This window comes from Pygocentrus nattereri, chromosome 21, assembly GCF_015220715.1.
Source record: "Pygocentrus nattereri isolate fPygNat1 chromosome 21, fPygNat1.pri, whole genome shotgun sequence".
NCBI classification, from domain to species: Eukaryota; Metazoa; Chordata; class Actinopteri; order Characiformes; family Serrasalmidae; genus Pygocentrus; species Pygocentrus nattereri.
The window spans coordinates 23,403,784-23,416,522 of NC_051231.1; the positions used below are offsets into that span (position 1 = coordinate 23,403,784).

Here is a 12,739-nt window from a genome sequence, read left to right on the forward strand (position 1 = left end):
AATTCAACCCATCTGTGCAGTGAAACACCCACATACACAGTAGTGAATGCACAGACACTAGGGGGCAGAAAGCACACTTGCCAAGGGTGGTGGGCAGCCCTATCCATAGTGCACAGGGAGGAGTTGGGGGTTAGGTGTCTTGCTCAAGGGCACTTCAGTCATGTCCTGTCAGCTCAAGGGATCAAACTAGTGACCTTCCAGTCACAAGGCCTAACCTCCAGCCCATGACTCCCAAAAATTATGTGTCTATAATGATGAATGAAGCTGTAGGTCATCAATTTACAGCATTAGTGCTGACGTTGATATGCAGGATTTCAGAAGTGGAGGTCAAAACTCAAGCAAGATAACTTGACAAAAATATTGTTGAAGTTATATACAAAATATGGTAGAAAAAATCCTTACATTCCAAAAACCAAAAGTTTATTACTCTGAGTAATTCCATTTTTTTAACTGACTAAAATGTTTGTTTTGCTAAGATGTATTGCTGAAAATTGCTAATAACTTATAAATGTTCAAAAGATTTGTTTGGGTATTGAAGAAAGTGATGCACTAAATTTCCTTCATATACAATCCATCATTTTCATGAACACTCCTAAAAATGATGCTGAAAATGGATTAATGCCACAGACAAACCACATAAATTTAAAAGTTCTATGTCCTAATCAGGAGTGTGAGGTACAAACTTCAAAGCTCTACACTCTAAAAAATGATGGTTCTTCACAGACTGTTTAGCCAAGAAAATGGTTCTATATAGAACAGTGAACAAACAAGGAACCCTTTGCATGATTACAGAGTTCTTTGCATCATGAAAGGGTTCCTTAGATTGATGGAGAATGTACTGTAGATGGTGCTAAATAGAACCTTTTTAAGAGTCAAATGTCTACATTAAGTTTATGTGATCGTTTACAAGCAGCAACACATGTTTATCATGATCTCACAGTCCACACTGCACTAAAACATGTGGTCTAATCAATAAGTTTGTTGTTGGAGCTGCGGAGCCTGTTTCAGACTGTCTTCTGGCCAGCTGGAGGACTTTCAGTTGGCAGCCGCCATGAAGAGAACATAAAACGCTTTTAGCAGTCGTGCCAACAAATGTTTTCTAAGGCGAAGAGCTGTATTTAAGGCTACTGGAGAAAATACATTATGCAACATTTGGATTAGGCTGTTACGTCATGTGATAGCACAATGTAGGTTTTGTACAACATAAGCAAGAATAACATTATATGACCAAATTTTTACTTCACTTGTCCAGCAAATTGTTTCTGGTCTCCAGCGTCCAAGATTCCTAGCGGACATTCTGGTATAGATAGCTAGGAAGCAAGATAGTAAAGAAAAAAAACAATCTGGCTGCTTTAGGCTTGCATTTTCATATAAACAATAAACACAAAAGATAATTAAATCGTTTATTGCAATAGTTCAGGGTCGACAACATGCAGCTCCGGAGCCACATGTGGCTCTTTTGCTGCCCTGTTGCGGCTCCACAGCAGAATTCGATTTTTAGGTAAATATAAAAAAACCTTCCTTTGCGGTAAAATAAAGCTCTGCTGATCGTTCCAACAGTTTTCCCAATAAATCATCTTAAACAATGGAGTTAATATAGCCTCTTAATATAGAATAATGTAGCTCATTCACCCATTAACCCTGAAGGTTGGTGCTCAGACTTCTGGTCACCATAGCAATGCAGATCATTTTACTTACTTAGTGGACAATGAAAAGGCAAGGAGAAAGATTGAAAATGAGCATTGATCATTTTGAGACAAATGGACTTATTTACATTCATAAGCACTCAGCTGGTTTCCTGATATGGTCAAACAGCAACAAGAAACTGTCAAACACTAAAAAAGCTGAGGTCATTTAAGGTGGAACAGGAAAATATGAACAAGAATCTGACTTCAAAATACGAAAAGAAGTTGACTTCAGCCTCATACAAAGTCGAATGTTAAGAGACATTTTACAAGACATGGTTTTACTTGTGAGGAAAAGTTTCCTGCTGGAGATGTGAGAAAAGCTGTTATAGCCATTTTCATTTATATTATACTTTTAGCCTATACTAGTACATTAGCACATACTCAGATTTATTTACAGCCAAGATGGGCTTATAATGGGCATATAATGTTGTGGCTCCCAAGGTGGTTTGGTTTTTGTGGAAAGGATAAAATATCTCTTCTTTATATTTGGGTTGCTGACCCCTGTTATAGGAAAATTAATCATCAGCTAAAATTTCTTTAACATGACAGGCCTAGTCAAGAAATTACTGCACTGCTTGTGTCTCTGTTGAGAATTAGCAAACTGCAGAGTTTAAATTGTGATTGCTATCAATATCCGATTAGTAGCGCAGCTCTAGTTGAGGCAGCATATGTTCTTTTTGGAATGCCAAATATGGGGCCTTTTCTCAAATGGATTAGCAGATTATGTTCTCATATCTAAACCTGCCTGCTGTATTACCTTCCATGTGTTATGAATGAGACAATGAATGATGATGGTGGGCAGAGGAGCCAAAGTTAGCGGATGTTGCCAGCTTGAGTTTGTTCTGCAGGAGGAAATGAGGGCTGTTTTGGCGCAGCCATCAGTCTGCATAACACACTCATGTCACATTAGGTCTCCTGAGCAACAAATTCCCGCTTTCATATCCACTTTCACGTCCTCCATCCGCCCACACACCTCTACTTTTCTTTCTTTCTTTCTTTCTTTCTTTCTTTCTTTCTTTCTTTCTTTCTTTCTTTCTTTCTTTCTCACACATGTACATTTTTACAGAGGCTACTACTGGCTTTTAACCTTGGCCATCTGTTAAACACAATACCCAGCCATGTACTCAGACTCTCCAGCACTGCTTTTTCCCAGAATCCATCACAGGCGAACATTGTCTCAGCGCAGCTGCGAATAAAAGCGCCCAATGATTATTTTTCTCTTGACTCATTTAATTAGCAGCCATGGTGAAAGGAGATAGCAATTAATGCAGAAAGCCTGTGTTCTCACAGGTGGAAGCCGCATGCCTTTGTTTTGTTTCACTCCTAACATAAACAAGCAGAAGGGACTGTCATAATTAAAGACTGTGGGAGCATGTGTGTGTATTTGTGTGTGTGTGTGTGTGTGCGATGAAGATTTTGCATTTATTTGCTGAGTTTAACATATTTAACAAAACCAATTAAATAGAAAATGTGTCATAATAGAAAATGTGCTATAACTTTTGCACAGGCAGCATCCCATGTTTTATTTTTCCCCAATGTGTTCAATTCAGCAAACAAACTAACTGTGCATTAAAATGTGTTCTCTGTAGAGGATGTCCATCCATCCATCCATCCATTGTCTAAGCCGCTTCTCCATCAGGGTCGCGGGTGTAGAGGATGTGTTAACTTGTTTTCATGTTAACAATACATGCCATGTGACCAGGGGTTACCAAACTTTTGCAAACAACTGTATATATATATATGTATGTATATATATGCATGCATGTATATGCTTACAGTATTGGCCAAAAGTCAGAGACCACCCTTCATTTGTTTAATTTCCAGTCAAAATCACCATTAAGTACAGGTTACTCATTTTTGGGTAACCATTTTTCAGGTTTAGGCAACCATTTTCCATTTTACTCTGCAAAAAAAGTATCTTATCAAGTGAAATTATCTTAATTCTTATTATATTATTATATCTTAATATCTTATTATAGGATTATTTAGCTTATTTCTAGTAATTTTATTAAGAAAAAAATATCTCTCTATACTGGCAGATAATTTAGCTTGTTTCAAGTGTATTTCTTAAAACAATATAGATAATTTTACCTAATAAAATGACTTAAAACAAATAAAAAATGTTTGGAAATAAGTTAAATAATCTTACATTTCAGCAATGTCAACAGCAGAAAATACTGGATATATTGACTATGCCTGTCCAGGGTGACTGCCTGTCCAGGGTGTATCCGGCCTTTTGCCCAATGACAGCTGGGATAGGTTTCAGCACCCCCACGACCCAGAAGGAGAAGTGGCTTAGAAAAAGATACTATTTTTTGTTTGTGTTCAGTGGAGGGTAAACGGTAGAAAAAATATATTTAACAGAAAATTTACAAAAGCCTCAATAACTGAATATATGTCATTTTTCAGTATGTCCAACTTTTGTTTTCATTACAGCTTCCACTCTTTTCTTAAGACTTGCTTTCAGTTTTTCAAAGAAATTGGCGGGGATGTTTTTACACATCTCCAAAGTTCAGTCTTAGACGCTGGTTGTATTTTCTGCTTCTCACAAACCAAATAATCTCAAACATATTCAGTGATATTCACATCTGGACTGGTGGTCAGTCTATTGCTCTGATAACACTAGCAGTTTGTTTTGATTGGCAAATTTTCTTATTTTTCATCAATTTCTGTTCTCAGTAAGGGCTTCTTGGCAGCTGCACATCCTTTTAGACCCACAATGTTGAGTTGTCTTCTCACAGTGGAGGGATGGACAGAAACACCTGTGGATTTTTCAGATCTGAAGCTTGATTTTATCCTCTCTCTCAAAGGTGGAAGTTGTAAGTACTGTTTACTTTATGGTGGTAGTTTTAGTCGTCTACCAGGTCTTGCATGGTTGCATGCAGTCCCACTTTTTTCTAGAATTTTCAATAATTGAACTCCACTTATGGAAACCTTTATTTTCCTTTGACTTTCCCCCTATTTATGACAGTAGTTTATCTTGTGTTTAATCTCCTGATAAATGAATAACTTGTATTTAATGGCTGTTTTAAGAAGAAATTAAACAAATGTAGGATATACAGCATATGTGTGTGTGTGTGCATGCATGCGTGTGCATGTGCGTGTGACTCACCGTGCCTGAATTGACGTATTTCTTCTTCTTCATCTTCTTCTTTGGATTCACCACCTACAAAGCAGGCAGAAGACTGGCTTCAGGAGCTGAATCTAAACAAGCTCCCCCAGATCGGATTGTGTGGAAATGAGATATGGACTTGTTAAATGCATAACAAACAGCTCTCTTGTTCACAGCAAGGTGTCTTGGAAAAGAAATCAATTAATGATTAATCTGGAAACCACCTCCATCTATAGAGAATGCAGCTAGAACGCTAAAGCAGTGGCCTCTACAAAGCTCACACATATGTGATGTTACATGGAATTCTTCAGTTATGTGCCAGAGTCGAGTAACATTACTGTGTGACAATAAATAATCTCGCTGTTCCACTCTCCAATTTTCTGCATCTGTCTTGCTCCACTTTACCACTTTTTCCTTCTACCTCCCAGCTGTGTTTCATATCACATGTAGGGAAACATAACTAAAGGAGAGATACCAAAAGACAAACCACTTTAGTTCCCTAACAAAGCTTTCAGTGGGTGATTCTTCAAAGGTATACTCTGGCATTTTAACCTACTCTCTGTCTGCCACACCTGTAGTGCGTGGTTGTTTACCATGGAGTGGTGTATCCAGACCCATTTTTGAGGTGCCCCAGCATCTGACGCGGTCGTACAATTGATTTGTTATTAAAAACAATTTTTGGGGCTCACGAGTGGCGCAACCGTCTAAGCATTGGCCCTGTCATCAGGAGATCACGAGTTCAATCTCTGGTGATGCTACAGCCATCCGTAGCCAGGAGACCAAGAAAGCACAACTGGCCTCGCTCTCTCTGGGTGGGTTGGTTGGCTCCCCCTTATCCCCCATCACCCCATCAAGTGTCTGTTAGCTGACGTAACAGATCTGGCGGTTGGCACTTTCCTCTGAGTGCGTTTGGCTGTCCAATGACGTTGCGTGAGTGACAATTCAAAAAGATGTGGTAGCACTTCACAGGTCTCAGAGCTTTCACCCTCCAAGGGTTGATAGTACTGTGTGATTGGGGGAGTCCTAACTAGTGGGTGGAATTGGGGATTGTCAGAACAACTGCAAAAAATTTTGAAGTTTCACCATCTACAGTCTATACCCCTATCGAATGATTCAGAGAATCCAGAGCATAATATGTGCATGCAAGGCAAAGCTAAAAACCTACAGTGAATCCCCTTAGACGCACTGACATACAGCTATAATTAAAATATGTAAGCTTGAGAAAGCTTGTTAGTAAACACAGTTCATTGCTGCATCTTAAAATACAAGGACAGACTCTACTCTGCAAAGCGGAAGCTTCATAGCACCTACATGCAGAAACGCCGCCGGTTTCTCTGGTCTAAAGCTCATTTGAGATGGACTGATGCAAAGTTGAAAAGTGTGCTGTGTCATGAAATTAGTTTGTTATTTAAAAATTTGTCCACTTTTCTAATTGTTTTTGGAAATAATGGACATGCTGTTCTCTGGGCAAAGGAGAAACAGATTTAACCCAACATCTACAAGCATAAAGTCCAAAAGGCAGAATCTCTCATGATATAGGGGTGTGTTAGTGCCAATGGCATGGATAACTTTGGGTAACATAGGAACAATTACATAGTTACATACTCATTTTGAAGCAACATATCGCTGCTGTCGGGACAAAACCTTGTATCTCCATTTTTCAGTTTTGTACATTTTTCCATTGACTTACATTAAAAGTAAAGCATGTTTTTTCCTTCTCCTGTGAAGTTACCATTTTGGAGATATGAGGTTTTGTTCCAACAGCAGATATGCTGCTATATGTACTGACAATATATTTTTCAGGGATGTCTATGCCTGTTTCATCAAGGCAATGCCAAGCCACATTCTGCATGTTCCAACAGCAAGGATTTATAATAAGAGAGTGCAGTTGCTAAACTGGCCTGTGGTAAAAATGCCCCTCTTCCAACATGTTGCAGGCATCAATCATAGAAATCATCATACATAGAAAAATAATAAAGCCAATTAGTTGAAACATTAAATATTTTGTCTTTGTACTGTGTTTAATACAGGTCAAAATTATTTGCATGTTATTGCTGTCTGTTTTTATTTACATTTTTCCTACTGTCCCAACCTTTTGGAAATGGGTTTGTAGTATATCAAACTGTTTTGGTTCTGTGTGATATGGGCCCTTTAGAGAACCAACCCATTGAAATCTTCTTTAGAGAAGAAAGTTGTTTTTATATGGCACTGCTTTGTTGCATTTATTTTTAAGAGTATGCTTCCTTTAGTTATGTGTCCCTTCATCTGAAATGAAGCACAGCGAGGGAGGTGGGGAAAAATAGGGGTCAGAGTGGGATGAGATAGAGGCGGAAAACTGGAGAATGGAAGGGAAGTGTTGGGTAGGTGAAGCACTGCTGGCGCTTGACTCTGCCTGCATTGTGATGGTGAAGATAGTCAGGACCAATAGCAGTGGGGTCATTCATATTATTGACAGAGTGAAGCAGGGAAGATGGATGTGGCTGAGGCCACTGTCTGTGTACACACAAAGCGAGAAAGGGGTAAAGTGCTGATATCCACACAAAGCAGCGGGAGCCACCTGCTAGCACTCTGTGGCCTACAGCGGAGGAGAAAAGATCACTAATGCAGGGTGATTCTTCAAAAACTGCACAATCAATAGCTCAAATGGTCTCTACTATGCTTAAGTCAAGGTCAGGTGCAGTAATAGAAAAGCCAAACTTTCGGGTTCTGACTTATTAAATGCATGACATGGCCAGCGCCTGTGCAGAGCAACAGAAAAACATTCTGTGGGGAAAATATGGAGCAAATTTACAGTTAGAAACTGCAGTCTGTCACCATGCACAGTTTGTGTTGGCCATCTTCTCTGCCTTCATCAGTGGTCAGTTTCTGGCCGCAGAGCTGCTTTTGGCTAGATAGAACACTGCAGAGCTTGATACACTTATACCAGCACACAGTGGTACACACCACTACCATGTCAGTGTCACTGCGGGAATGGTCTGCCCGAATAATAACTGGTCAGCAATGTGGTCAGAAACTGGCTAATGATGAAAGGAGAAGGAGCAAATCCAGAGGGGAATGAAATCAGACTGGCCAGTTCAGGTGCCGCTCCAAAACTTTTTTTTACATAGCTGGCTGATTAGAACACAATCAATTGGAAGAAAATACAGTCGCATGCAAAAGGTTTAGCACCCCAGTGCATTGTTGTTTTTTTAATTAAAATGATTGAACACATCCTCTACAGAGAACACCCTCCTGCACAATGTAATGCACAATTATTGTTATGGCACCTCTTACATTTTATTATTTTCCAGTATATTAAAATGTGCACAAAAACTCATAGAAAAATGACATACTATTTTGTTCCCTGTAGAGGATGTGCTCATTTAAGCCCTATTGGAGCGGGTTAGTTTTACCAGAGGAGGTCCAAATGATGCCAAAATAGCCTGGATCGAAGCATCATTGGGCAGATCTTTAACTCAGCATTATGCGACAGGCACCACATTTCCGAACAATAACAACACACTGTGAGGCTTAATTGTAAATATGGAGCCAAAAAGAAAACCCATATCACAACATTAGAGGGAGGAGACTTTTCATTTCACTTCAGTGTGAGGTGATGTCTTTTATCAAAGGCAATTCCAAATAAAGCATAATAATAATCTTAGCGTACTGGAGGGAATACACACTGAATTGTTGTGGATTTCCAGTGGTGGACAGTAACTAAGTAAATGTAATTTGTTACTGTACTTTTACTGTACTGTTACTGTATTTCATGTACATGTACTTTACTTAAGTGTTTCCATTTTGTGCGACGTTTTACTTTTTACTTCATTACATTTCAAAGTGAAATATCTGACTTTTTACTCCACTACATTTTGAGAAATCTGTGGTTCCTTTTGGTTTATATGTATATAAAACCATAACGTGTCAAAACAAATCAAGGCAAAGCAAGATCACCAATCAGGGCACAGCGGTCACTTTGTTTTGAGCTTATTTTGACCTTTTGGGCATACCGACCCAGTGCAGTACACGGTTCAACATCAGTGCAGCAGTGACAAATTTTGGGAGTGTCTATTCAACATAAATGATGAACTAACCTAACTTTGTCTAAATAGACTACAATATAGAAATGTGTCCACATATGCAGTCGTGACTGATGTGCCTTTTTTCTGAATTTATACAAACACCACTTCATTTTATAGTAAATTAGTTTGGGCTGGTTTATGTTTATGAACAGAGGCCTACAGATCAACATAGTAAAGGAAACTCATTTGTGATCCTGAGTTTAAAGCCAGTTTTTAATAAACTTAAACTTGTAACTAAGTTGCAAATAAATCTTAAACTGAAACTTTGCTTGTTTGTAAAAAGTGAGTTCAGAGCTACTCGGTTCTACCGGATGGAAACTGTTTGCCTTCAGTGTTTTGTGCTTAAGATCATTTTAATAGACATCAGTGTCAGACTAATTAATGACATTCTATTAAAAGACTGGTTTACCAAGAGAGACACTGGAATATTTTCACCTAAAATGAGTTCAGGAAGGACAAAAATGTTAATAATTGCTCTTTTTGTACTTTTACTTTCGAGACTTACATTTGAATGCAAATACTTTTAAACTTTTACTCAAGTGGAGGTCTAAAGGGAGGAACTTTTATTGGAGTAATATTTTACCTTGGGTATCTCTACTTTAACCCAAGTACATGATTTGTTTACTTCATCCACCACTGTGGATTTCAGTAGTCTGGTCATGAACTTGAGGATTAAAGAACTGGGTCAAATCAAGCTCAATTTAGCTGTTAGTCTTGTCTTCAGGTTGAACATTTTAGATTTACATTTACAGCATTTAGCAGACACTCTTGTCCAGAGCGACTTACAAGAAGTGCTTTGTCTATCTAGAGAAAGTGTCTTTGCTAGTTACCAATAGGTGAGAGAGAAAACTAGTCCTGAGCTCAGATACTGCTAGAAACAAAAAGTCACTGTTGATACCCAGAGAAAAGGAACAGAGTTGAACACAAAGCAGTGAATACAATAAAATACGATACAAGTGCAGTATAATACATTACAATCAGTACTTAATTCAGTGCTAATTTAAGTGCTGTATAAAGAGATATGTCTTCAGTTTTAAATAAAAATGGAGGTGCCATTTTCCATTACCTGATTTAGTTTTTACATTACTGTGATGTCAATTCTAACAGGACTACTATTACTGAGGGACTACAGAGTTTTCAGATTTGTACTGGATTTAAATGACAGATTTTGTCAGTCATGACCTATTTTACAGCACCTCCCCAAGTAAAACTTATCCAGCTCCAATAAGGCTATTTCCACTTGGAAAATCAAAGAAACGTGCAAAAGTAAGATTTGCATATGTAATATATGCAAATATAATTTAAAAATATATATTTATAGAATTTGTTGACCTTTCCTTTCCTTATGCGAGTGTATTATCTTAGATTTACTCTCCTCAGAAAGATCTCCTTTAGCCATTTTAGATACTAAGGCATTTGCAAGGCAACTGAGGGGTGTATGGGTAGATTTATGTGTGTGTAACTGTCTAGAGCTGTGTTTGCAAGTCATGTATGGCTAGTGTTTTTGAGTTATGCTCAAAAGTAACTAAAGTTGTCAGTTCCGAAATAGTCACTACTGAAACATTTGGTAAAGTTTTGGTAGTGCTATGGTTTTTTTGGTAGTGATATTTTGTTCAACCACTTATTTCAATAAAATGAACAGAATTAAGTTTCAGGGTTATTTAAAGCAAAAAAATTTAGTGTAAAGTCAAAGTAAGTCTGAAATGTGTTTCGACCTATTTTTGTGGAATGCATATAATCCATATATGATATACATGATGGAATACATATAAACACAACCTCTAAATACATTTCTTCATATTACATTCTAGTTTTCCCCAGTCTAATAACACATGAGCACATCACAAACAGATCTCAGTGCACTCAGCAGTCCTTGTGGCGATGCTTATAAGTCACTGGTTAATCTGAGATGAGTGCAGACAAGGGGCTGACAGCAATATCAGACAAACTCCTCTGGGGTGGGAACTACACTGTAATAATGTTCAATCACTGGAACACTCTTATGCTAATCTCTTTTCACACCGCTTAATAATGACTTGGCTTGCGATACTGTCCGGTAGATTACCACTGCAAAAACACATTCCAAGCGCACAGGAGCAGAAACGCTAACAAAACCTATTTCCCAACATCACCTGAGGGAGAAAAATAGCAAAAAATGTCTTGAAAATATTACTAATGCATGGAATAATTTACCTGTGCTTTGGTAACGATGTGGAATCATTTTTAAATACTGAGAAAGGCTGGGATGCAGAGGGAAATGGGAAGGGAAGATCAAGATGTCTGTCAGTGTTTTAATGACTTCACCTGGAAATCAAAGGTAAATGATATCTGTGGACTCGTTACCCAAGTTAAGGGCTTAGTTAGCAGAGCCCTGCTTGTGTTTGCAGAGGGATGATGGGATGGCCTGAGGTGTTTGTAGGCAACTCACCTCGTACACGTTGAATTGACTCTGACCTCGGGCTAGCTCGCGGTAGCTGGTGGTGAATTCACCAATGAAATCGTGGCTGAAAGTGAATAACAAGCATACTCAGATGCTACAGACTTCAGAATGCAAAACCCATAAAACATCAGCCATACTGTGCAGGACAAGTTAGCATTCCTGCTGCCCTGCTTGTCAAATATAATCAGTGTATTTTAACCGTTAAATGCAAAGTTGCTTATGCTAACTGTTAGTATGTGCCTGAGAGCATTAGCAACCAGGAATAACAAAAATAGTTGATGTTGTCAAACATTAATTCAAAATACTTCTTACACAGAAAATGTTCAAAGCTGACATACTTCACACAGCTTCATCCACAAACTTCTGTGACTTAATGATGATCTAATGATGAATGATTTAATATAGACTGCTCTGCTGATACTGAATCCAGTATTTGTGTTTTCATACAAAATATCGCACATTAAACACAGAGTACATAAAAGTAAAATTACTTTTAAACAAAGATACTTTACTGAAAAGACTTGGCAGAGTTTTCTTGTAGGGCTGCACAAGTAATTATATTTTTATCAACATTATAATATGAGCATCCATGCTTAACACATGATTAACAGCTGCAATGACAGAATGGATCAAATTATTTTACACTTTAAAAAATAAAGATACCACAGAAGAACCAGTTTTCATGTTTCTATGGCATTTTTACATATCCACTGCACAAGAGTGACGTAATTAAATTGGTGGGTATGTAGTGATAGAAACAGTGTCTAACATTAGAGCAGTAGTGAGCCAGGCTCAAAGCCAAGACACCTGCACATAGAGCTAGTGACTTAACCTGCATTAAAACCAATTACAAAGCACACACATGCTTTAAACATGATGGCTATTCTCACTCCCAGTGTTGTGTGTAAAAGGTGTGAAGCACTTATGGCTACTGTCACAATAAACTTGCATCATCATAATGAGTTTTTGTTTTTAAGGAATTAAACGTATTTTATTGCCTTTTGCTTTTAAATTTTATTTATTTAAAGTGTACAAAACTGTTCTTGAAATTGTAAATCATTTATTTCTTATTTATTTTTGTATTGCACTTACACAATAGTAAATGGTGCTTTTTGCCTTTGTTTGCAATTTGCTTAAAGAAGTTATATAGTTATTAACAAGACACAACAAATGTTATCTCTATAAAACTGTCTGTTATATGATGTTAATGATCTGAATAACTCTGGATCTTGAGAAAACAAATGAAAATAACCCATGAAAAAACAAAGAAGGGCTTTGGCAGAGTAGCAGATAATAATAATATAACTACACACACACACACACACACACACACACACACACACACACACATATATATATATATATATATATATATATATATATATATATATATATATATATATATATATATATATATATATATATATATATATAG

The 12,739-nt window shown here is 37.6% G+C and overlaps 1 protein-coding gene across 2 annotated transcripts in view; it reads right to left on the bottom strand.

Moving 5' to 3' along the window:
• The window catches only part of cpne5b (copine Vb), a 236,459-nt gene that overhangs the window by 52,868 nt on the left and 170,852 nt on the right, over window positions 1-12,739 (bottom strand). For both annotated transcript variants that reach the window (XM_017712880.2, XM_017712889.2), the window contains 2 exons: window positions 11,293-11,368; window positions 4,801-4,854 (listed from right to left, as the gene is read on the bottom strand). In XM_017712880.2, the coding sequence (XP_017568369.1) occupies window positions 4,801-4,854; window positions 11,293-11,368 (130 nt within the window). The remainder of the gene's footprint in view (window positions 1-4,800; window positions 4,855-11,292; window positions 11,369-12,739) is intronic.